General features: G+C 41.3%; 1 protein-coding gene across 1 annotated transcript in view; it reads left to right on the forward strand.

The window, feature by feature from the left end:
- The window catches only part of LOC149288412 (laminin subunit gamma-1), a 44722-nt gene extending 22749 nt beyond the window's left edge, over positions 1–21973 (forward strand). The window contains exons 2-28 of the mRNA XM_089491604.1: positions 2645–2949; positions 3706–3836; positions 3939–4105; positions 4816–5004; positions 6473–6590; positions 6862–6960; positions 7093–7229; positions 7585–7707; positions 8633–8822; positions 9511–9623; positions 9816–10037; positions 10520–10708; positions 11044–11289; positions 11533–11686; positions 12135–12277; positions 12462–12640; positions 12756–12912; positions 13884–14089; positions 14405–14484; positions 14669–14806; positions 15128–15272; positions 18324–18473; positions 19205–19319; positions 19492–19691; positions 20965–21123; positions 21205–21304; positions 21717–21973. Coding sequence (XP_089347730.1) covers positions 2645–2949; positions 3706–3836; positions 3939–4105; positions 4816–5004; positions 6473–6590; positions 6862–6960; positions 7093–7229; positions 7585–7707; positions 8633–8822; positions 9511–9623; positions 9816–10037; positions 10520–10708; positions 11044–11289; positions 11533–11686; positions 12135–12277; positions 12462–12640; positions 12756–12912; positions 13884–14089; positions 14405–14484; positions 14669–14806; positions 15128–15272; positions 18324–18473; positions 19205–19319; positions 19492–19691; positions 20965–21123; positions 21205–21304; positions 21717–21973 — 4412 coding nt within the window. The remainder of the gene's footprint in view (positions 1–2644; positions 2950–3705; positions 3837–3938; positions 4106–4815; positions 5005–6472; positions 6591–6861; positions 6961–7092; positions 7230–7584; positions 7708–8632; positions 8823–9510; positions 9624–9815; positions 10038–10519; positions 10709–11043; positions 11290–11532; positions 11687–12134; positions 12278–12461; positions 12641–12755; positions 12913–13883; positions 14090–14404; positions 14485–14668; positions 14807–15127; positions 15273–18323; positions 18474–19204; positions 19320–19491; positions 19692–20964; positions 21124–21204; positions 21305–21716) is intronic.
- The last annotated feature ends 4780 nt before the right edge of the window (positions 21974–26753 follow it).

A 26753-nucleotide genomic window follows, 5' to 3' on the forward strand; every position in this document is an offset into this window, starting at 1 on the left:
CGCTGTTCCGCTTCTCATACTTACTTCACCCACATGGTAGGCTGTGATCTTGGTAATTAGCCTGGATGATGCGGATGGAGAGGTAGAGAGATTGAATTTGGGATATAGCCAATAATACTGCAACTTTTCTATTTTTTTAATGGTATAATGTAAATGTATTAATGTTCACAGAGAAATAGGTTATGTTGAATGAGCAACCTTTCTTCATAATCATCCGTCATGTTCTGATTTATAGAGGTAATGTGCTCAGCTTCGTTGTCTGATGTGTGTTTGGGTAAATAAAATCAGGCACAAATTATAATATTCTGCTTCTAGAAGGTAAAAGCATGGGATTCACTTTGAATTGTGAGTGAACCCCCTTTGAAATGTATTGTGGGGAACAGAAGATATCGGGTTATCTGCTGCAACTTTCCTATGATCCTAACTGGTTTTATGTGTTTTACGCGTCTTTCTGGGAATGCATGTTATGACCAGACAGATTAGCATTTGGGTTTGTGCTTTCAGAACAGAGTATCAGACCTTGTGACTGGTTTACTCCGATATTCTGAGCCTTGACAAAATAGCCGGCATGTGAGGGTATAGCGGATGAGGTAGATGTGAGGAGCCGGCTGTTGTCAGATTCCACAAATAGCACATTCTGAGACAAGTGTCTGCTAATGGGGTTATAGCTGTCTGCACAGGCCAGCGACTACGGACCACCCGTTTCTGTATGGCCTTAAACGGAAAAACTTCACTGAAACAATACAACGTGCCAGACGCTCTTTCATAATTACCGAGTAGTACTGAATCTGGATGGATGTTGGTGGCAGTCTGGGTGTCCTTCCTCTATCTGTTGGGAATCTTCTGAGCGAACGTCACAGTTATACAGGGCTTGTGATTCTGGGTATTTTATCCACATAATTCATAAAGACCCCACAGTCATAGTCACTGTGGCATTAACACATAGTTGCTTTCCAACTTAAACCCATATATAACCACATGGCAAGCTGCTGTTGAGTCCATTGCGATATTGGGCAACTGTCAAGGAACGACAATCAATGCAGTTCCGATTGTGTATGCATACTGGCAGAGCTGGCTTTGGATCATGAACCCCACATCCCTATAATAATTTTATATCTTTGCGACGTACGCTTTTTTTAATTTGAGATCTCAAGGGTCACAGTGCCCTTTGTTCTCGTGGCACCCAATGTGTGCAGCCCAAATGTCTCTCATGGACACTCTCTGTCTCTCTCAAAATGCATTATGGAATCTTACTTCGTATTCTTTTCTGCACCTGTTTGTCCCTTTTACTATGTTTTCCTCTGCTTACCCGCTCCCATGGAGTGCGTGGAATTTTGTTTAGTACAGTATACATCCTGGACGAGAGAGACCTCTAACCATCTGCGTCTGCATGGGGAAGTGGAGAAAAGAATCGGATAGCTGCAGTGATCTGGTTAGGGGCCAGAAGCAGACATTGCGTGGGGGGTCTTTAAACAATAGCAGGGGAACTGAAAGTTGGGTTTTGCACAGCAAGGTGAAGGGTACACCATGGATTTCAATGCCCATATGCATGGTGCTCATTACTGTTGGGTGGTTTGTTTTTCTACCTTTTTTTCCCATATCTTATTTTTGTTCCTCTGTTCTGTATTCCCCCTTTGATTGGAAATTGGGCTTGTTAAAGTATGTCCACTTCAAGATGATCTGGTCTCTGCTTTGCAGCTGGAGAGCGCTAGATCTTCTGTCACAGGGGTTTAGGAATCTCGCTGAGCCGGTTATGGTCTGTCCGTAGGATTCTGGAGCTTGGACAGCAGCCGCTGGTACAGCTAGTTGACTTTGTATATATTCCTTCCATAAATCAACAACGGAACAGCTGGTTTGCAGCTGTGCAGATCATCCTGGGAACGTTCGTGCGGGACACTGGTGCCAGATGTTCTGTGAGATGATTGCGTGGGGGCGGCTGTCTACGTTGCTCCCATGTCTTTCGTTTGGTTTTGTGTCTTATTATTTTTTCATTTTTAATAGGGATTTTTTCTCCCTTAGTCATTTACTCTTCTAACTTCTGTTTCTTGAAGGGATCACTTTCTTTTGCGTTATTTCCCAACCTGAAGCTCCAGACATTCTACAAATTGGAAAGACTGACTTAATTACATTCAGTGCTTTTTAAGTCCTAGTTTCAATAACAAATGCAGTTTAGTTAAGTATTATCTCTAGCAAATTTTTTCCATGGCTGAAACTGCAGAAAATGTGCCTTGGGCAAGAATTCTAGCCTCTTAAACCCAGGTTTTGTAAGTATAACTTGGATGGGGGAGACTTCATTTTTTGTAAGGGCAGTTCCAGTGAAAAGCACCTGTAAGGCTGTGTGCCAGGGGCATGGACTTTGGGCATCAATGGGAATGTACATCGGGAGGACATCAACACATTCTGCCACTTTATATACATTAAATGTGTGTGTACCTGGCATCGTCTAGCAGTAGGCAGCCACCAGATGAGCTACTAAGCAGCATTTTCAGTCTAAAACGCTGTTTGGAATGGCAGAGACTGAAGCAAACTGGATTTACCTTACTAATCGCGGAAATAAAAACCGCGCACCATGCCTCCTTCAAGGGGGGTACGAGACCGCAAATCTTCCTGAAACTAACGCCTTCCTATAACTGCTTCTTTTCAGGGAAGTCCTTTGACATCACTTACGTCCGCTTGAAGTTCCACACAAGCCGACCAGAAAGCTTTGTTTTATATAAAAGAACTCGAGAGGATGGTCCATGGATCCCGTACCAGTATTACAGCGGTTCCTGTGAGAACACGTACCTGAAGTCCAGCCGGGCCTTCATCCGCACTGGGGAGGACGAACAGCAGGCTCTTTGCACAGACGAATTTAGCGACATTTCTCCGCTGACGGGAGGGAATGTGGCCTTCTCTACGCTGGAGGGCAGACCCAGCGCTTACAACTTTGACAATAGCCCCGTTCTACAGGTATGCAGAATTGAGGAATATTCCACATTTTAAAACATGATGGGGTTGTATTATGTGGCATTTTTTTATTTATATATATATATAATATCTTTGCAAAGCAATAAATAATAAAAAAAACAAAAAACAGGTCTCTTGCATTTGCCAAATACTTTGTAATGGCGCACGATGTTCAACAACAACATATTTTAAGGCCAGCTGCAGGTGGTGAACGAACATTGCAAGATCTGTTGTTTGTTAGTGTTGTGTTTTCTTAACCAGACATTTCTCAAGCTCTTCCTCTGAATGTTTAATTTTAGGTCCTAAAAATCTAAACCAACAGCCCTTGTATAGCAGCATATTAATTTGTTATAGATCACAGCTTCACTAGATCAACATATACAGTTTTAAGGATTCAAATTCCATATATACCAGTGGAGTCGTATCCTGGGAATCGGCGAGGGGATTTTGGCAAAAATATATTTTCCGATAAAGAACTTCATGTGGTTATTCTCTGAAAACCACAAAGTTCATTGATTGATCCTTGGGTTTCACTGGGGAGATATTATAATGAGATGTGACTCTGTGTGAATCCACAAACTCGTGATGCCCCCTCATATTCATTATTTTGGTTGTTGTTGTGCTAGGCTGTAGGTATCCTAAGCAAAATTATTTCTTGGATGCTTACACAGGTAAGGAGAACAATTCACCTGTTCACATAAATACAGTGGTTACATTGTGATAATAAGCATTATATTCCTCTTTTCTTGGTAACTACAGGAGTGGGTGACAGCCACAGATATCCGTGTGTCCCTGAACAGGCTGAATACCTTTGGTGATGAAGTGTTCAGTGACCCCAAGGTGCTCAAATCTTACTATTACGCCATTTCTGACTTTGCAGTCGGGGGCAGGTGAGTCTCTTACAGGTTTGTGAAGGAAATTGTGCGCAGTCACATTTACTACCTTCCCATAAGCTTTGTCCCTATTACTCATTACCCCTCTTTCGCTGTCAGGTGCAAGTGCAACGGCCACGCCAGCGAATGCGTCCGCAATGAGTTCCAGAGGCTGGTTTGCAACTGCAAGCACAACACGTACGGTGCCGACTGTGAGAAGTGTTTGCCTTTCTACAATGACCGACCCTGGAGAAGGGCGACCGCCAACAATGCCAATGAGTGTCTGCGTAAGTCATTTGTTTTCCCACAAAGCATTGCAACGGCACATCCGGCACCAACGTGCCCCACTTATAAAAAAAAATTAAAAAAAATGACATCATCCCACAGCAAGTTATTCTTGTAAAGAAAGCATAAAAACTTTTTTTTACTTTATTTGTAATCTCTATGCATACTTTATGAGGTAGCGAGCTTCACCAAAGACTAAAAATCCCTTGTCTTGCTAGTAACCCTGGTAAAAAAAAATTCTCATTAATGGCCCCAAGATACTTACCAGATGATGGGTTATGTACATTAGTACCGTCCTATGTGGTCTGCTTCATGATTAATTATCTTGCTAATGAGTGTAAAAGGTTGATGAGCATTCCTTCAGGGGGTCTGTGTTGAAAGCCTGGAGTTCTGGATGCCTCAGTACTACTTGCTGTATTTATATACCATTTTAGCAAAGAACTCCAATCTTAACTATTTCTGAAACACATCTCATTTTGTTAAAAAGGTAGCATGCAGTTAAGCTTAGGGTCAGTTTGTTGACGCTACCGGACCATGTCAGATTGCGCTTGCCTTGCAGCTTGAATGTGGATATTGTTGGATTTTAATTGAAAGACTTAAGACAGTATACTTTTATGAGGATTTTATATGAGAGGTCTGTTACATGATTAAATCAGCTATATATATCTTTTGATCCTTTTTGATGTTACTAATCCCTGGTTTTTGTCTGCAGCTTGTAATTGTAATGGCCGCTCTCAGGAATGTTACTTCGACCCGGAGCTGTACCGCTCTACTGGGCACGGCGGTCATTGTACGGGGTGTGCGGACAACACGGACGGACCAAACTGTGAACGCTGCCGTGAAAACTATTACAGACAGGGCAGCGAAGAACCCTGTCAGCCCTGCCACTGCAACTCCGTGGGTACGTACAACTGTCTCGGCTCGCTTTACATTTCGGAACGTATATAGTTCTGTATAATGTGCAATATGTGCCGTATCCGCACTTCAGACAGAGAGGCGGCCTGAAGTGCTCAGCGATAAGGTACGTTTTTATACATTTAAGACGATGGTTGTGCAAACCTTTTCAAATAAGTAACGTTTGCTTAATTGCTGTTTTAAGGATTACAATAAAGTTTCATTTTACTTTAAGCCTTTTAATTCATTATGCATACACACGGGTGTATGCATACACACACACATGCAGTTTGCGTGCGTGCTCACAGTTTAGTGGGTAATCCCCTAATATAAACACTGCCCCCACCTTTGTTAGAGATGATGCTTGTATCATTGAGACAGACGTTTTTAAGAAAAATCTGGGCTCGGGTATTCTGTAACTAATGTTCCAAGTCTTCATTCAGCCGTGTGTGTTTCATGCATGAACACGTACAAAAGTAATCCCCGCTATACTGTGCCCCAAAATACCGAATGAGAGTTTAGGCAATGTGGGACAACATCCCTGCCATATAAAATATACACAAATATCTGAGAGCAGACCCCTAGGATGTAATGTATGATAAATAGCTTTATCTCTGACACCACCGTGTTTATTTTCACATCCCTCATGATAAATCCTTCTCTGGACTTGAAACAAACAGCAATTTGCTTTGTAAACAGTGGTCTTGAGTGGGTAGTGTCAGGTTTTACACAGCAATATAAATAAGCCCCCTGCTGTCTTCTAAACAAAAGGACCTCACATGGAGATACCACGCATGGTTTTAATCCATTAAACTCTCTAAACTTTTAGGGGAGGGGGTTGCGCATGATTTTAACACTGTACATATAACATTGTGTGCATTGGATTGCCCAGTATATGTTAATATGTGGTGTTTTCTTTCCAGTGTGCCTGTTCTGCTTTATTACATGGTCACAGCAGTATCTTTATTAATGTGGCCTTAAACCTGATCGCTCGGAATTCTGTTATCTGGGGGGGTGAGGTGGGATTTATTGTTTCTGAAGCCTTCCTCCATAAATGGCTCATGATGGGTTGCTTTGGTCTTCTACAAAGCAAGAGGTGATATTTTTATGTGGCTAATGAAAGATGACAAAGCGTTGCTGTTGTAGGGACACAAAGAACCTCTATAAAATTGTATTGCAAAGCTACAAAAGATTAATTGAGACGTGGCGTTTCCTTTGTGAGCTACGTTAATAATCTGTTATTGGCCTTTCGGGTGGTCAGAGCCATAAGGCTTAAATAAAATGTGCACCCGCAACATCTTTACTGACACCACCACACTGTGTCTAAAGGACAAATATAGACTTGTTCTTTAAGATGCCTAAATAACACCCAGACATCACTGCTGAGATTGGGAAGGATAGTACAGTGACTTGAAAATGTACCACAAGAGCTGACAATTCATAGATAAGCCAACTTGCAATCATTTCCTTTGCAGGCTCCCTCAGCACACAGTGTGATAACTTTGGCCGCTGCAGCTGTAAGCCGGGTGTGATGGGTGAGAAGTGTGACCGATGCCAGCCCGGCTTCCACTCCCTCACTGAGGCCGGATGCAGGTAATGGGCCGGATAGCAAGGCTCGCAAATCATTCTGCGTAATTTTCTTTGGCAATAGAATGGAAAATATCTATCAGTCCAACGTCCGATAATCTTGAATATTTATACCTTCTTATCCACGATGCATGTGTGTAATATGATGAGATATGTTGGGTATGAATGTGCTGGACTGTAGCTTATAATATCTGGGATATCAGAACACGGCACGTTACTGAAATAACCGATGGATGATGTGAAAAGGTTAGGGTTCTAAACCACTATGTCTTCCCAGACCCTGCGCATGTAATCCAGCCGGCAGCACAGATGAGTGCAATGCTGAAACTGGCCGCTGCAATTGTAAAGACAACGTGGAAGGGTTCAACTGTGAGAGGTAATCATCTGGAATAGGAAAAACACTAGTTTTTAAAATATGGCAGTAAAAAGTTCTTTCCGAGTAACGATGTCCTCCTTTGAGCCATTAAGTGAAGATCCCAATAACACAAGTATTTCATGGTCTTCTTAGATGTAAACCTGGGTTCTTTCACTTGGACGCTGCGAACCCACGAGGCTGCACCCCGTGCTTTTGCTACGGCCATTCTTCAGTTTGCAGCGGCGTCGAGGGCTTTAGAGTCACCACTGTTGTGTCCACCTTCGAGAGCGGTAAGTATCTTCTCAGCCTCCAGATTCAGTGTTACCCGTTCACTCAATTTATGTTCTTCACTTCTAGCAGGGCCTGCTAAGTATTTCACAGCTGAATATGACACATTTATCTAATTTTCCCACCCTAATTATTTTGTTTTCCAGTGTCCAACATTCCTTTCAAACCAAGTTGACCTTTTTATTATTATCTATTATATTATCTTATTACACGTGACATTTCAAGCAGAGGTCTTTAAGATGTAGATATCTGTTCTAGATTGGAACGAAGAGGGAGATGTTTGCTAAATTGGGCAGGAATACCAAAAATGAGTTGAGTTCTGGACATGATAGATTCTGGATGTGTGTTTTTTTTCAGGTGCGGATGGCTGGCTGGCACAGCAGAGGGATGGGTCTGACTACCCCCTGTCCTGGATTTCTGAGAGTAGCTCATTGTCTGTTACTTCTGAGAGCTATTTCCCTATTTATTTCATGGCGCCAGGTGAGTTGTCACCTTTACAACAAGGTCCTGCTTAAGGTGTGTCCATCTTGAGGTTTTAAAAGGTGCTGGTCCACATAGACAAATAATGACTTGTTAAATATTTTTTCTTTTATAGCAACAACTTAAATATGCCCTCATCTAGTATCACAAGTTTTGTTTCCGAATGTAAAAAGCCCCCTGATTTTTGTGCAAACGGACCAAAAACAATTCAGACAAATCTTTTGTTTGGTTTTTGGTCCGTTTCCACAAGTCTATTGGTAACTATTTGGTGGTCTCTCTCTCTCGTACCTAAACGTTAACACTCTAATCGGCCACCCACCTTTGGCACACAGTGGGCTCAGACTGTGAACCTCTCTGCAACTTTGTAAAACCAGTGATAATGACGTCCCTAGTCTGGGAAGCAAATATACAGGGCGATATTCCCCAGGAAGTTAATTAGGGATTCCGATTATCATAACAATCTGATAGTCTATAGCTTGAGGGATTTTATTTAATGAAGTAAATCAGTACCAGGAAGTGGTTTATTTTAGAAGTGATGGTTTCAGGAGGTCACGTTCCAGGGGTCACAGCTGCTTCGCTAATGGGATATTGGCTAGTGGGACATCTAGTGGCCAGAGTGTGTACTGCATGGAAGTGCATGCCATGCTTTAGAGATGAAACACATTTTAGACATTTAAAAACAACATACTTTGTATTGGTTTTCAGGAGTGTTTGGGAATGATGCTATGAACTCTGTGGGATCTGCCATTTTAGTGTTGTATGTTTATGGCAATTGTAAACATAAATGGAAGTTTTCTTCACAAATGTGAGCATAAATTAGTTGCCGACCAGCTGATGTGCTAATGTCTTGTGTTTAGTACACCTCAGCCTGGATTGATATACTGCAGCACGCGTTCTCATAATAGAATTTTTTCCTTTCATGCAGAAAAATTCCTTGGTAACCAAGTTCTAAGCTATGGTCAGAACCTAACATTCAGCTTCCGTGTTGAACGCCGTGATACACGCCTCTCTGCCGAGGACTTAGTCCTAGAAGGTGCTGGACTCAGGGTATCTGTGCCTTTGATTGCGCAAGGGAATTCTTATCCCAGTGAGAACTCCCTGAGTTATGTCTTCAGGTAAGAGTGCTTCAAATTGACTCAAAATGAGTATACCAAGAACTTCAAACTCTGTTCCTGAGGGCCCATAATGCTGCCAGAGAAATGTGTTTATCTTATTTTCACTTATTATCACTAAGCAATCTTATGTATAATCGCAAAAACTTTTCTTCAAACTTGAGTTTTAAATCCTTGGAACGCAATGTATATATTACATTTTTTTGGTATCTAATGATAATGTAAATAGTATCTTTTTAGCTGGAAACCCTATATTAATTAGGTAACTGATTTTTGTATGTGTATAGGGCAGGCATTTGGGGTCAGAGCTACTCTGTCAGCATCCTGTGGACAGGCGCTTGGATATGTGTATGCATGTATGGGGAATACCCCTATATAGATGTGGTGCTTATTAAGCTGGTGTGAGTGTTCTGCCTTTGTGTGTCGATGTATATCAATCTAGCAGCACAAGAACAAAAGCAGCTACAAGGAAAAATATAAAGATTTATTTTACAGCATCGTATTTAATGGCTACTTGGCTATGTGTAGACATTCAGCTGTTATAACTTTACAACCTTGATCTGCTATGATGAGCAGTTACAACATATTACATCCACGCACCATAGTTTCAAGAAAATAAAAACTCTTCAAAGTTACCTTTTTGTCCATCAGTCACGTGACTATACTTACATTTTTGACTATTTCCGCTTAGATTGCATGAGGCCACTGATTATCCCTGGAGACCTTCTTTGTCATCTTTTGAATTCCAGAAGATGTTGCAGAATCTGACAGCTATTAAGATACGGGGAACCTACAGCGAACGGAGTGAGTAATTGACCTTGATCAGCATTAAAAATTATACTTTTTATATATCGGGGTGTGGCATAGTTATATAGTTGTGAGTTCACTTACTGTGCAACAATCCGACAAGTTTAAATGCCAATCTCTGTGGTGTTCCTTGGGACATATATATCATATATATATCTTATTTTAATGATGTATGTCATTTCATTGCAGGTGCTGGTTTTCTGGAGGAGGTCAGCCTTGTGACCGCAGAAGCTGGTGTTGGCGCGTCTGCCTCGTGGGTGGAAACGTGCAGCTGCCCTGTGGGTTATGTTGGACAGTTTTGTGAACGATGTGCCCCAGGTTACCGCAGAGAGAACCCCAGTTTGGGACCTTACAGCTCCTGCGTGCCTTGCACTTGCAATGGTCACAGCGACTCCTGTGATCCTGAATCTGGTGAGTTTGAGAAAGGGCACTGGAACTCCTCGTGGTGCAAGAACGGTTACAGCAGAGAGTGGGGAAATGTCCAACTATCATCAAGTTACATATGCATTGTACATATATTTCTCCATGTCTCTGTGTAATGTAGTGTCAGGATCGGTTGACTAATCAAGCCATGTAGATGATTATTAGAACTGTCTAACTTAAATGAATTACATGTCCTAAATGTAACGTAACTGATGTTATTTTTATATTATCCTACAAGATGCAGACATAAATGTGTAATACAGTACATTCTCCCAGATCTGTATCTGAGATTCCATCTAACTGTGAATTGATCAAAAGAGGGAGTTATATTAGGCTGGTATTTAAGCAGCTGTATAATCTCACACTGTGTGTAATATAAAACACAGCAAACCTCTACCTCTTCAACATGCTGTGGTTAGTTGCCCTAGATAGTTTAGAACCTAAGGTATTTAATACGTTTATTTTTTCAGGTGTTTGCCAATGTCAGCATAATACCGCTGGTCCTCACTGTGAGCGGTGCAGCGAAGGATATTATGGCGACAGCACGGTTGGTACCGGTTCTGACTGCCAGCCTTGTCCCTGCCCCGGTGGATCCAGCTGTGCCGTTGTTCCTAGAACCAAGGAGGTAGTTTGCACCAATTGCCCTGTGGGAACTACGGGTGAGTACCATCCATTGACTTCTGCACAGGACCGACGCATATTGAACACAATGTTGGTTAATTAACTTGACATTTTAGTTCATTTAGTGCTGTAGTCGAGAACGCACAATCACTGCTAGAAGCCATCTTTTTCTAGCCTTCTGAATTTCCGTGTTTGCTTTGTAAATTGTAAGCTCCTTTGAGCAGGTCCCCCTTACCTTTTGTGTTTCTGAAATCTTCCTTTGTGTTTCTGTAATGTCCTGTTTACCCTTTGTACAGCGCTGTGGAATATGATAATACTTCTAGAAGCGTGTTGAGATCAGTGTTTACATGCAACCGCATTTTGTTTCCGTCAGGAAAGAGATGTGAGCTGTGCGATGATGGATATTTCGGTGACCCACTGGGTGAGAATGGAGCCCCACGCCCATGCCGAATTTGCGAGTGCAACAGTAACATAGATCCAAATGCTGTAGGGAACTGCGACCGCCTAACAGGGGAATGCCTGAAATGTATCTACAACACAGCCGGATTTTACTGCGACCGTTGCAAGGATGGTTTCTACGGATCAGCATTGGCCCCAAATCCAGAACTGAAATGCAGAGGTGCCAGATATTTGTTGTTAATCTGGGATGAGATTGCTGAGGTTAGGCTGGGGATACAGGAACTATATTAAGCATGCCTCTATATAAGTATTTGGGGTGTAACACGCAGGTATTTATTATTTAAGTGTCTCTGGGTCAATTGAATTAACCTGCATTTTCTTAGTGAGCTTTTTATTAATATGGGAAACATCAGTATGCTATGAGAAAATAACGCTGATTCTTTCTAATTTTTTTTCCAACCAGCCTGCAACTGTAATCCATACGGCTCGGTGAAGGGGAAAACCACCTGTAATCAGGTAACCGGTCAGTGCGAGTGCCTTCCCAATGTCACAGAGCGGGACTGCTCGGCCTGCGAACCTGGATTTTACAACCTGCTCAGCGGCAAAGGCTGTGATGCGTAAGTTCACACTTTACATTCCCAAGGTTAAGGAAACCACCTTCTGAATTCCACAGCCAGCATCATATTAATGACATCTAAGTTGATTGATGCTGAAGACTCTAGTTGATAATGGCCGTATGCCATGTTTTAGCTTTGTTCAGTGTCTCAATACAGGTTGACAGTGAGCAATGATTTCTTTTAAATAAATAGGCTGTTAATTCTGTGGGAATGAGGACACCCCATTACTGAGGTATCGGGACCCGTCCCAGACATTTAGCATTTCTCCCAAGATAGCAACATGTCCATTGTCTCCTTAAAAACAGCCGGGATATACAAGTTATGTTCATATTTACCATACATCCAATGGTCGCAGTTACTCGGTTTACCAACCTTGCTCATATTTTAACCCTTGTCTGGTACAATCCTACATTTGCGACATGCTATTAATGTTACTGTAAATTACTAGGTGTAACTGCAATGCCTTGGGTTCCACAAATGGCCAGTGTGATATTCGTAGCGGGCAGTGTGAGTGCCAGCCTGGCGTCAGTGGAAAGCGTTGTGATCGATGCGAACCCAATCACTTCGGCTTTGGTCCAGATGGCTGCAAGCGTAAGTCTGATAGAATAGAATATTGGTGAAATTTACTTTTTTTTTTTCTTTGAACTGTTTTAGAGCTTAACTGTCTCCTTTTAACTACAACATAATCTATACATTTTATAAAATTACTAAATCTGTCTCTGACCAAATCTTGGCTGATCCCCTGTGAGATACACGTCTTTATATTGTTGCACAGCGTGTGATTGCGATCCTGAGGGCTCAGTGTCCCTGCAGTGCAAGGAGGATGGACGTTGTGAGTGTAAAGATGGATTTGTTGGCATCCGCTGTGACCAATGCGAAGAGAACTATTTCTACAACCGCTCGGGGCCTGGCTGCCAGGAATGCCCTGCCTGCTACCGCCTGGTTAAGGACAAGGTTAGAGCAACAATCTATCCTTCTATAAACTGGGATACCTCAAGAGTGCTGTGAGGCTGAAGATTGTATAGCCCTGGATATGTGTACTTTGTGACTCTTTGCATCTCTGCCACAGGTGATTGAACAGCGTGAAAAACTGCATGAACTAGAGGAACTCCTTAAGAACCTGGGAACAGGGGATCACACCGAGACCGATCAGGCCTTTGAGGAGAGGCTCCGAGAGGCTGAAAAGGCTGTGAGTGACCTACTCGTGGATGCCCAGAGCAGTAAAGGTATGATGAGACTAGCATTGCAGATGGCGCATGACATACAAGTCACCAGATTTAGTATTGGTGGCAGTTGTAGAAATATTGCTGAAGTTTGATTATGTTGGGTGATCAGGAAGAAGTGGAAATGGTGGAAATGCAACATAGTATGTACAGGATGCATGTTGTGTGTTTTTATCAGGTGACTTTATGTAGGATTCCCTTGTGAGTTCTTGGAAGTGGTAATAGTTGCTAAAGTTCTGTTGACACTAATATGGTCTCAATTAGCAGATCTTGTATGAGCCTAGCACCAACATCCTTGAGTCTTTTTCTAGGTGCTTTTTGATACTTGTTACCAATATCTGCCAAAAGTTATCCAAAGCTTTAAATTTGTGTGGGTACTCCTTAGGTGGAAAGGTGTACCACTGTATCAGTTATTCTGTAGACCCCCCCCCCCCAAAAAAAAAATGCTATTGAAAAAAAATACTGATCAGACTGATCCCTGCACAAAACTGTTGAGTAAATTTTGAGTAAAATTCTGCCTCTCTCTACTCAGATCAGTTAGAGGGAAGAGAGATGCAGCGCATCGGATAAAAAACAATGTTTACATGGTGATCCCAGCAATCACATAAATCTGACCACTGGTTCCCACAGGGCTATCACGCTACAGTCAACAACACCAGGGAGCGCTGGGTAGCGGCTGGCACCAGTGTTTTCAGTAGGACATACTCCTTTGTGCTAGTGGTCATTGGAACCACTTTCTCAGGGAATAATAGTCTAAGATCACAAGTGGTTAAGAGTATATATTCCAAATGAAACAGTTTATTGGCCCGTGCAGTCTAACCAACAAGGAATATAATTAAAGTTTATGCTTTACTATGCCCTCTTCACCTGTAGAAATGAGGGAAGCTGCAGCCGACCACCCATTAAAATCAACGGGAGAGCCTCTTTTTTGTTACTCTTCCTGTGTCTTTTTTTGATTGTTGGTTTTCTCTCAGATGTGGATCAGGGGATGCTGGATCGTCTAGCAGAGATAAATTCCACGCTGAGTTCCCAGCTGGAGCGTCTTCAGAACATAAGAGATATGATACGGAACACTGATAAGCAAGCACAAGAGGCCCGAGAGCGCGTGGAGAGCACCGAACTTCTTATTGGATCTGCAAGAGAGCAGCTTGAGAGAGCCAAGGTGGCCATAGCTAATGTGGTGAGTGCAGTGAGGTCAAAGAAGATCATCCCGCTCCATAGCAGTTCTTAGAATACATGAAATCACAATGCAGTTCCACAAATCTGTCCTTGTCCTATGCCTAAAAGACACCCAACATGTAAAGTCCGATGAACAGAACTTGATACCACGCCTTGACCTTTTTGCACGCTTTTATGTCAGCAATTCCATCATTACTGCTAATGTAGAAATTTTGAACAAACTAGAACATAACGTGGATCCCGGCAGCTCAAGGGATCGAATGTTGCTCTAGAGGCATTGAAACAAATTCATATTTTGTACATTGGTGTCTTTCAGTCGATTAGTCCACCAGAGACAACTGGAGATCCCAATAACATGACAATCCTAGCAGAGGAGGCAAGGAAGCTAGCTGAAAGGTAAGAAGGCCGGTCCGGATGTATCATTGCTTGTATTTATGCTGTTACAGCTAATGATTGATGTTAGTGACCAGTATTTGGGGTTGTGTAAGGTTCTTTGGATAGTGCAATTTGAAGTTATTAATCTAGAGGTGTAAACATGAACATTTTTAAACCTTAACTTGCCTTTGTCTTTTGTTGCCAGACATACTCAGGAAGCTCAAGAGATTGAAAAAGCAGCCAAGGAAGCCAACAACACTGCAAATGAAGCTTATCGCTTACTACTGAAAACCCTTGCTGCAGAGAACCAGACCGCAGCAGAGATTGAAGAACTAAACCGCAAGTGAGCAAAGAACACAACTGAGCATATCCGATGATGTATACTGCCCTTATTGTCTCGTTGTCTTTGTTAAAGCAGAGTTAATGCAAATCACACATTTTCACTTAACTAATTTGATGTCACAATGATCACATAAACTTCTAAGTCCCATTTGTACTGTAATGCTCCAAGAACCAGTAGGCCAGAGTAATAGAACTCTAAAAACTTGGGCGATAAAAACAAAAAGCACGATAAATTCTAAGCCATATTTAATATTGTAATAGTGCTACGTGCACAATAATTTTTGCTGATATAAATACACTGATTCTTACTTTTTTTGCTCAGATATACACAGGCTAAAGAACTATCCCGGGAACTGGAGAAACAGGCCACCAAAGTGCATGCCGAGGCTGAGGAGGCAGGGAATCGGGCTTTGCAGATCTATGCCAATCTGACTAGCATCCCTCCCATCGATACAACAGCTTTACAAGTACGTAGCAATACAGCGGACCCTGTATGACGGTATGGGGGAGATGGTACTATGGTGATCTTCATAGTCTATGTTGTGGAGGACATATTTGACTACATTATGTTTTGTGAATAGATTGGCCGCCAAAAGGTATGACATAGCCTTAAAGATATTTTAGGAGAGACGTTGTCATAATCAATGCAAAATCTAATATGATACTACTTAAATTTGTATAATTACAAAAAATGCTTAATTTTCTTGAACGTATGAGAAATAATGACGGCTATCTTCCATAGAGTGTGTTTTGTTGATTAACCCCTTCAATCCCAGGGGTTTTTGGTACCTCAAAGCCCAGAGCAATTTTGCCATTTTTGGGGTATGTCGGTTTAGCGATGATTCTCCTTTCCTGTGAATAGTGTACCCATGTAAACTATATATTGTTTTTTCAAGGAGAGATAGAGCTTTCGTTTGATACCATAGTTGGATGATTAGCTGAAAATTTAGAATGAGAAATTTAGTAAAAACTAGCGAAGATTAGAAAAATAAACTAATTTTGTTTTACATTTTCCCTCTGAATCCTCACAAAATTAGGTAAAGTGATGGAAAATCCCCTCCAAGTTTATCAATTCAGGTGTCCTGATTTCAGAAATACCTAATTTATATAGATTTTCCAGACTTTCCCAGCACCAGGGAGCATACTATTAGGTGTACAATTTTGTATAATTTTTCTGCCTATGGCTTAACGGGTTTGGGGGTTGTGAACGGGGGCAGGAGGGTTATACTGGCTAGATGTTATGCTAGGGCAATGGGATGTAAGGTTTTTTTAAGAATTTTTTTATTATCTTTTTTTATATATTTTTTTAAAAAAAAATTTATTAATTTTTTTTACATTTTTTGTATTTTTTACATTTTTTTTTTTACACAGTAATGGTTAGAGGTCCTCCTAGGGACCTCCTGAACATACCAGTGATGTCACAGTGACATCACAGCTCATATTATAATTTTTTTTAGTATTATTTATATTATTATTTTAATGATTTATTTAATATTATTTTTAAATGACTAACCGTTTTTTTTTTTCAGCTTTTCTGTTACAGGCCGGGAGGGGGAGTGAGAGAGATGGTTTCTCACTCCCCTCCCCGCGATCCCCCTGCACCGATCACACTGTGATCTCTATGCAGGTCCTCACAGACCTGCATAGAGATCGCAGCGTCTCTGTGCCTCATCGGAGGGCAGGATATCCCCGCAGGGGATATCCAGTCTTCCGATGACCTTCCGGGTTACGTCAGCAGTGACGTAACCCAGAAGGGAATGCCCGATCGCGCGTTTGCAACTGCGCGATCGCGCAGTTTACCGGTAACAGCTTACCGGCTTTCATGCCGGAAGCTGTTACAGGCGATCGGACAGCAGAAAGCCGGCTTCTGCTGTCAGTGGGGAGTCCAGGCTGTCAAACGACAGCCTGGTCTCCCGTGCAGCGGCAGGGATGTGTCCCTGACGCTGCACGAAGGGCTGGACGTACCGGGACGTCCATAGGGGTTTCTTTGTGGGCGTTTTTTGGACGTCCCGGTACGTCTATAGGGGATTGAAGGGGTTAATAGGAACTATGACAGACTTTGTTGGGTCAGAATGCAATAGCATATTAATGATTCTGTAATAATTCTGATGTAATATATCGAACAAGGGGCGCAAGAATATGTGGAGAAAAACAACAACACAATAGTGTAGCAAATTCAAACAAAGTATCTGTGTGGTGAATATATATTGCACTCACAAGAATAACTGGTAATAGAGGCTCATCAGATAGTATCAGATCTTGATCGATCCTGAAATGCAGATAAAAGAACCGCCAATGGTGCAGTATAATTTGGAATAAATTTTAATAAGAAAAAAACTGGATAAACTCACAAGTCTGTTGGCACAACACAATGGTTATGCTAAAAGCGCAGTGTAGAAATTAAAATCCAGCAGAGTAAAAAATGCCCGTATAGCAAAGTCGTTCAAAATCTCTCTCAACGCGTTTCACCAAACTAGTTGGCTTCTTCAGGAGCAAAATACAGATATTACAAATGAAATACACTAAAGTAAAAAGCTGCAGTCTATACATATCCGTCCATTTGATCCATTTTTAAAGATTCCCGTCCAATCACGTCCTCGAGCGGCTACGTCATCACGTCCTCGAGCGGCTACGTCATCACGTTACCACGCATTGACGCGATCACGTTACTTTTATCATCCGTACAGCAGCGCGATCTCGTCATTGTACGTGTTTCATCACTCCCTCCCGGAGTGATGAAACACGTACAATGACGAGATCGCGCTGCTGTACGGATGATAAAAGTAACGTGATCGCGTCAATGCGTGGTAACGTGATGACGTAGCCGCTCGAGGACGTGATGACGTAGCCGCTCGAGGACGTGATTGGACGGGAATCTTTAAAAATGGATCAAATGGACGGATATGTATAGACTGCAGCTTTTTACTTTAGTGTATTTCATTTGTAATATCTGTATTTTGCTCCTGAAGAAGCCAACTAGTTTGGTGAAACGCGTTGAGAGAGATTTTGAACGACTTTGCTATACGGACATTTTTTACTCTGCTGGATTTTAATTTCTACACTGCGCTTTTAGCATAACCATTGTGTTGTGCCAACAGACTTGTGAGTTTATCCAGTTTTTTTCTTATTAAAATTTATTCCAAATTATACTGCACCATTGGCGGTTCTTTTATCTGCATTTCAGGATCGATCAAGATCTGATACTATCTGATGAGCCTCTATTACCAGTTATTCTTGTGAGTGCAATATATATTCACCACACAGATACTTTGTTTGAATTTGCTACACTATTGTGTTGTTGTTTTTCTCCACATATTCTTGCGCCCCTTGTTCGATATACTGCTGTTGATACACTTGTGAGGAGTGTTGTGTTTGGGAGCTGCAGAACTTGTGGGGAGTATATATATATTATTTTCACTTTAGACACGTGAAGGTGTTATTTTCTTGTACTATTATAATTCTGATGTAAACCAATATTTCAGGCTTCACACTAAACTCCTTTCCTTCCTGCAACACAGAATGAAGCTGGGAAGATCCAGAAAGAGGCAGAGGAGCTGGATTTGTTGATAGACCGGAAACTGCGAGATTATGACGATCTACGCGAGGACATGAGGAGCCGGGAGATGGAGGTCAAAAACCTCCTCGACAAAGGGAAGACCGAGCAACAGGTTCGTACGCTTTTACACTGCGGGTCACCATAATAAAGCCAGTTGCTTAACGGCACGTGCCGGGTGTGTATTTTAAATGTTTAATGCCTGGTTGATGTGAAGGGGAATGTACTTCATGTATCTCTGATAACCACAGGGTGGTATTGACATCAAATGCTATAAATTTGTTCCGAATCCTGTATCAGATTCCCTTCCCATTAGGCCGCTGTGGATGTAAATGAGAATATAACTTCCCAGGCGTTACTTTTTAACAATCCATTTATATGAAATAAACATTTATTTGTCAGGAAACATTTAAAGGTGCTGTTCCACTTAGACATAATATTGAGCTCCCTAGCCTAACATTAGAAATTGTATTGTTTCCTCAGATGTTTTAATCACGTAAAACTTTTCAGAAGCCCTTTTCAGTTCCTATAACAGTACTAGAAATGATGTTTCTAATTCATCTATTTATAAAAGTGTTACATTTAGTGTAGCTGGGATAGCACTCTTAACACCCTTAATGCTTATCTATATACATATGTATATATATATATATATATATACCGAGCAGGATTTACTACTAGGCGAATGCTTAATAGCATACCAGTCTGTGGAGCACATCCAGGTGCATTGGGATATGCTAATGAAATCATCCAATTTTGTTATTTGTGTCATAAGTGTCATTCTGCAGACCTTTCATTGGGTCTTATATTCAATATATTCATCTGTCCTGTAACTTCTCCACATAGACTGCAGACCAACTTCTGGCCCGAGCCGATGCTGCAAAAGCACAAGCAGAAGAGGCTGCAAAGAAAGGACGGACGACTCTTCAGGAAGCTAATGAAATACTCAATAACCTGCGAGGTTAGGATCGCTTTCAGGTTTCTGGAATCTAACCCGGCATTGTGCTCAATGTAGTTTTATCATTTGTGACCTTCATTTTAACTGCAGTCAACTCTCACCCCACCACTCTTAGATCATAGGGGTAGCAGATCCTTGGGCAGTGAGACTTTACACACTTATTTGTTCCCCCTAGATTTTGACAAGAGGGTGAATGACAATAAAACCGCAGCAGAAGCGGCGCTGCGTAAGGTCCCGTTGATTAACCAAACCATCGCAGAAGCAAACAACAAGACTCGTCAAGCCGAAAATGCACTAGGCAACGCCAACGCTGATGCTCGAGGAGCCAAGTCTAAGGCAGAGGAAGCTGAGAAGATTGCCAAAGATGTCCAAAATGTAAACTATTAATGTATTTCGTAAATATCCTGGCATCTTGTGTAATTTTTAGATCATCGTAGACAATGTGGCATAATTGCACCCTTTTCATTGGCCGGTCGCCTCTATATTAACACACAATAATTTCATCATAAATGAAATAGTGATCCATATTGCACAGTGTTGAGTGGTAACCACTGAGTAGTAAATAGGGAGGGTACAAGTTAAAAACTTATTCTTACTAGATGCAGTGCAATGGAACAGCTCCAAAATTCTTCACCTGTCCTTTATCATGAAGTTGAGTTAACCCCATCTTAGCTGTTTTGAAAACTTTATAAAGCATTTATGTAGATAAGCCCCCCCTCGCCATTTTTTTTGTAGTTGGTCTGACATGTTATTTGTTCATCTATGCAAGAGTAAAATTATAATACAGGTGTTTAGTTATTGTAGGGTTAATATAAAAAAAATCTGAAGCCATTTATTCTTGGTAATGATACGTATAGAACAACTCTGGGCTTAGTGTGAAAAAAGGAGCTAGTTTTCTACCAGTTTACTTTCATCTAGATCTGCTCTACACCTGGAAGTGCTTATCATGTTGCCTGTAATTACAACTGTCTGTATTTATTACAAAGATGAAAGGGGGTATTTTGCCAACTCTGCACTCCTCCTTAATGAGGCGAATTCCTGTAAAACCTGGCCTGACGGGTAGGCATTATCTGCTCAGTGCCTGCACTTGGTTTGTCCACTCAAATGATCACATCAGAGAAATACAAAATGCAAGTTTGCAAACAAGTAGAAAACAGAGCGGTATTGAGAGTTTTGAGACTGATACAGTGAGTTGAGACTAATTGTTCTAATTAATTGTATGAAATATCCAACCACATCACAAAGGACTCTGCCCTGTTTTCTAATAGAGCCAAAAACGCCAACATCTCTGATAATGTACAACACTATTAACAAAATATAAAAAAATTGTTAGATATTGCATTTAGAACATACTCTTGCGCAAATATTACTCTTATTAAAATTTAAGCTGAAATAAGCTTAATAATAAATAAGCAGCTGAAATGTGATATGATCATCCCGTTTAATAATTATTAGATTGAGGAGTTACTGATCGAGGACTTCCGCAAAACCATAAACTAGTCAGCCACCCTACAGAACCCAAGGATACGGTTCTTGAGGTTAACGTTTGCTTCCGTGTCCATAGAATATAGGACTAAATCTCATACTATGGTTTTCATACACTGTTCTGGAGTACTTATGCTGTGAGCTCTCTTCTTGTTTCTCGTAGAATGCGTCCATCGCCCGGACGCAGGCTGACAACACCTTCAAGGACGTCACAGCTTTAGATGGAGAGTTGCAGGATATGTTGAAACAGCTGCAAGATGCGGAGGACCAACTGAAGCAGAAGCAGTCAGAAGCTGATCAAGACATGATGATGGCTAAAATGGTTAGTAGACGGCTTTACGTTGGTAGGCAAGAAGAGCCAGCATCATCTGTAATGCTTAACCTTTGCTTCCCCTTCTCGTAGGCATCTGATGCAGCACAAGAAGCCGAGAGCAATGCCAAGAAAGCAAAGAATTCTGTGAATGATGTCCTTGAAGTGATTAACAAACTGCTCCAGAGCCTAGGTAATTGCTGATTTATTTATAAGACTGCTTAGCAATGTATTTTTGTTTAGAAAGTTTGTTTATATTCTATTTGAACTCCCAATCAGAGCTTCAGAACTTTCCAGCAAAAACTTGGCAAATTTAAAAATACATGGTTTAAATTCAGGTTGTCCTTTGCATACCTCCTTGTCATAGACGTGCGTAGAATTTCTGACCCGTTTAGCCTGCCCTATATTGATATAGTTTACATAAAGACGTACTTTTTTTTTTTTTTCTTGGTCTTTGTAAGATTTTTATATTCTAGCAATTTTTGCCTACGTGCCGTTATAACATTTTCTATCATCTAGTCTGCCTGCTTCTTACACAGGCCGTAATGCACCCTCACACAGGTTAACACACTTTTTTCGCTTTTTCTTTTCTGCTGGAATTACAGGTCAGCTGGACCCAGTTGATGTCGGAAAGCTCAATGATCTGGAGAGGACACTGAACGATGCAAAAAGCCAGCTCCGTGATAGCGATCTAGACCGCAAGGTGGCTGAGCTGGAGGAATCGGCGCGGCTGCAGGATGTAGCTCTGCTCTCTTACAAACGAGACATTGACCAGATCCTCAAAGACATCAGCAACCTTGAGGACATTAAGAACACCTTGCCTCCTGGATGCTATAACACCCCTATCATTGAGAAACCCTAAAGCCAAGCCCCCTTGGGAAGAAAGGCAGGAGGTTACACGATACCTCCTCCCTCATCAACCCCCACATTTGGCTGTGAAGTGCCTTATTACTCACCTACCCCAGACTATTTGCCCTACACACTGTACACTCTATGCCCAATGAATATTGACGTGAATGGGAAGTTACAACCTTTGGAAATGTAGTCCCTTTCAATTAAATGGCCCCACTCCATGTCGCGTATACCAGAGGCCTCAAAGAACTTACTGTGATTCCTTATTCAGAGCAAATTTGAAGGTATATAGCAGTAAGCGGAATGCCAGGTGGCCACTAAACACTGCTATGCATAGCAAGCCCCCTGTGCCCTGAAGATGGTGCTGAAGGCATTCGCTACAGTCTCAGCCCAGGGACCATGAGTCTGTAGCAGATGTTAACTGCTTCAGTTCTAGCAGAATCTTTATCGTAATATATTAAATGCCTCTATGGCATAGAAGTGGTTAAGGGAGTTATGCTCCCCATCCCTCTTGAAATGAAAGGGGGCTTCTGCTGCAAATTTTTACTTTATAAAACAATTTATATATATTATATATATGCTCCTTATCTTTCCCTCACTAACCAAACTGCCTGGGCTCCTGCCTCGTAGCTTAGCCACACAGCCAGTATTAGCCCTGACAGCACAAATACCCTGCGGGCGTAGGGAGTGGGCTTCTGTTATTGCTCTGTACGTGGGTTTTGTTGTTGGCGTGAAGGAGATAAGACATTTCCCTGATCCACAGTGAGCATAGAGGAAAGAACGCCTTACTGGCTGGTCCATTGTAGCTGCTGCCACCCAGGGAAATCAGAAGCCCAGTCCGTGTCTTCCTGATCATATGTAACAGTGTCCATGGATGTCCTGGTACCTCAGAACTGTGCACAAAGTAAGGGACCCATCTGTCTACCTCATTCTGTGAACAGTAGCCTCCAGTTCATAATCTAGTTCAGGGCATGACGAAGGTTTGCAGAAGTCAGATGGCAGACAGATGTAGTTAAGAATAAGCTAGTATTTTCTAGTTAGGGAAATCACCAAGCCCTGTGTGTCGAGGTTACCCATAATATCGTTCTACACACCACTGTAAGTTCCTCGTATGAAGCTATCTATCTTAAAGTGAATTGTCTAACCAGGTAGTTTGTTAAAGGAACGGTAATTATTATTACTGACGGTGTATTAATAGCACACTAAAACCTCTTTACATATTTCCTACACTTCAGATACAGCAGGTAATACAAGTTGCCAACAGATGCATTATATAGTACTGTTCCTGTCCTTGCATTCACTAATATATCATAGTTCATCCCTTCAATTACCAATGCATTCAATCTTTCAAAATTTACTATCAAAGGGATTTTTTTATTTCACGGAACAGACATTTAAACCAGATTTTGGCATTTCTTTCTGCTGCAATTTAAATGATCCCTATAACCTGATCTGCGCGAAGTTAGGGATGATATAGATTGCACAGCAAGAAATGACCGTGAGTAAAGTTAAGCCGGTGTTATCATCATAGCAAATCTGTTGCAACACTATCATACGTTTATCAGATAAGTATTTATTTTGTAAAAAAAAAAAAAAAGCATATATATAATTTTGAAAACTCTAGTTATGCTGTTTTTACTGCACTACCCTTTTTAAAGTTAAGAGATATTTCATAAGCCCGTTAGATAATTGTATTCCAGCGATGCACATTGTTCCTGTCTTTACAGTTCTGAGAAACCTTAACTCTGTTACATGTGGTCTTCTCTCCCATTAATCCCCCTCTGACCCCCCACCCAAGACACTCCACACCCCTCGTAACTCTCCTCTCTGTTAATGGAGAGCGACCCTTTTTAATGACACTGGTGCTATTATTAATGATTATTTTGAATTTGCTTGATTCCTGTGAGTGTTCTATTTTTTTTATCCAGATTATAACACAAGTTGAATGTCTTGTCTGTTTGTTTTTATCTTATCTATGTAAATATATCCCTTGCCGAACAGAGGGGGTGTGATTGAGGAGGGGGTGCATCAGATTTAACTTTTATTTCTTTCTAAACCTTCCCAAACAGTCGCCCTCTCCTCCCATTCTCCATTTCTTCTGTCAGTCCCCCAGAATTTTACATCACTAAACCTCTAGGAGCAGAGATACTTGTATGTTACAGCACAGCCTTATAGCTGCCCAGTATTGAAACTCCCCTTGGGACCCCTGACGTATATAAACATTTCTCAGTCTCACGGTAACGTTTAACCTCAGAATTTAATATCTGCCATTGAGTACCCTCACTGCCAAAGAGACACCCTGCTGAATATTACGGAAGTATATGTGGTTGAGAAGGTAGTTTATCCCTGTGTACTCTAGGCTAGCAGTGGCTAATATTGGATTTTTAATGGACAAAAGGGGGTTCATCTGTGGTCACGTTTATTATTGTCCTGGGGAGAAGGGGTTCAACAGAAACACAACACTTTTTTATGTATAAAACAGTATTTCTTATTTATAATAAAGTGAATATTTGTAACCCCTTAGACTGTAGTCGTCGTGTTTTCTTTCTGGTGATGTTTGGACTCCATTATGGATGAACCCAATTATGTTGTCCACCCCACATTGCAGGCCTTGGAAATCATTTTGAGTGGCAGGTTATGCTTCTCCACCAGAACATATCGGATGTTTCTCAATGGGGAAGTAGAACCATCTTAGGGGTATTTTTGCTAAAGGAGTGTGTAGGTGAGTTTTGGGTTTATGCCTCATTAAGAGCCAACCTTGCAAACTTTCTGGTAGCTGCCTTCGAGTAACTCATGGTTCACTTACTAGAAGTCTCACAGATTCAGCCATTCAGTATTTAAGGTAATTTGTGCTCCTCTTGCCTTGGAAGCTCACTGGGCTGACCCTTTATAATGAACAGTGAAACTATAAACCCACCAGACAATTCTTGCTTTAGTGTATAAACCCCATGCCTTCAATATCAATTCCACCCTTGTAGTTCCACATGTTTTTCATGGGCACAAGCTCGTCAGTAAACATCCTGGCCTATGAAACAAATATTTTGGGGTTTATGATACAAGATCCTGAAGAAGAAGAAGCCTGCATTGCTGTGTTGGTTTGAGACATTTTCTAAGCACAGGTTTATATATGTTACAGCGAGATTCCACGTAGATCATTCATTGATTTAAAACGGAGGACAAAAATCACCTGTGTGTGCGGCAATCCACACAACACATTGTTTTCATGGGACATTGGTCTGCTGTAAATGCAGACTTTTTATTGACCCCAAAGATGATTTATACATATTATTGTATTGAACTTATGGATTCAACAGGTAAGTATTCCATAGAATTTACTCTGCACCTATATGAAAACATACCGTTAATAATCATATGCGACTGAATGGCTCTGAAGTGCACCAAAAAATTAAACCATGTTTGATTAAATATCCACATAACCTTTTGTTTGTAGGGATAGATACAAAAACAATCATTGAGTTGGCTTATGCATGAAAGACCCGAGTTTGTGAAGGGGGAAAAAGGACATTGTAGTCATGAGAAATAAATGTTTTTTTTATTTATTATGAAGTTTGTTATTAGGGGCCACTCTGCACAGTTAGAGATAAAGAGCCTCACGTAGGTGACTAAATCAAGTCAAAGGCATTCTCGCAAGCAAAATGTGCTTGCGGGTTGAGTTGTGTTTAATAGAGTTGCCTTTCGTTAATGTTCCAATGCAGAAAGTCACCCCACAGAAAGCATCTACACAACTCTGTTGGTTTCTTGGCAACTTTGCATAAGTTTAAATTTGGTTCTAGTCAGAAACCGCAATTTGTAGAACATAAGCATTCCTAGTCTGATTGTATATAATAATGTCACTTCATGGACGTCCGTTGGGAGTAAGGGAAAGTGGGGCACTTGCTTCCCCCTTGGAAATGTTGTGACTTAAATTTGGCCCATTATAAGTCAGGGGCATTTTCAGCTGTCTAGCCTACCGAATTGGCATGGTTCTGGACGACCTGCACAATGCCAGGGATAGATCTGTTTCAAGCTCTCCTGCTCCAACTTCATTTAACAGAACATGTCCACCGCACTGTCCACTGTATATCAGAGAGGAGCCGCAGCGTAAGACTAGGTGTCGCTTGCTGTGATGCTGCGCAGGCGGCCTATACAGCTCGATTCCCACGAGACTAGCCTGGGCAGGAATAATAAAAAAGAAATGCTGCTGTAGCACCCACCGTGACAATCAATGGCTCCGTAGTATTCTGATGCTACCATGTCCCATAGGTGGTTCATATTAGAGAGAATTCTGCAGATGCCTTCATCTTATCAATGTGATTAAATAAAATCACATCACATGGATGTAACATATGATTGATTTCTGTCTGAAACACACCATTAATTAAATATATTGGTTACTGGTGTCCCTTTTAAGTCTTTTTTAATACTAGTTACAAAAAATACTTAAACATCAGCTTGGGAAATTCTTGCTTGATTATGAATAATGGGCATTTCTTTTACATGTTACTGCAAAACAAAAAGAATGAAGTAATGTTGTTGTCGGGCTTGTTGGCTGGATTATATTAACCCAATGGTTGCCTTCTTGTTTTGTGTTATAAGTAATGGGGTATTTTAACACTAAAGGTGAAACCATAAAACATGTTCTCTCATTTTGCAATTTAGCTGCATATCTTTCATAGGAATGTTCGAGAAAGACAGACATAGGGTGGGTACCTGCATTATTTACAGTTTATAAAAAAAAAAAAATTGGGTGGGTAAAGTTTTGAACGCCTAGAGGGGATATCCTTGCTGTA

This window comes from Sceloporus occidentalis, unplaced genomic scaffold (assembly GCF_023333645.1).
Source record: "Sceloporus occidentalis isolate IW3139 unplaced genomic scaffold, rSceOcc1.0.p SCAF_51, whole genome shotgun sequence".
NCBI lineage: Eukaryota > Metazoa > Chordata > Lepidosauria > Squamata > Phrynosomatidae > Sceloporus > Sceloporus occidentalis.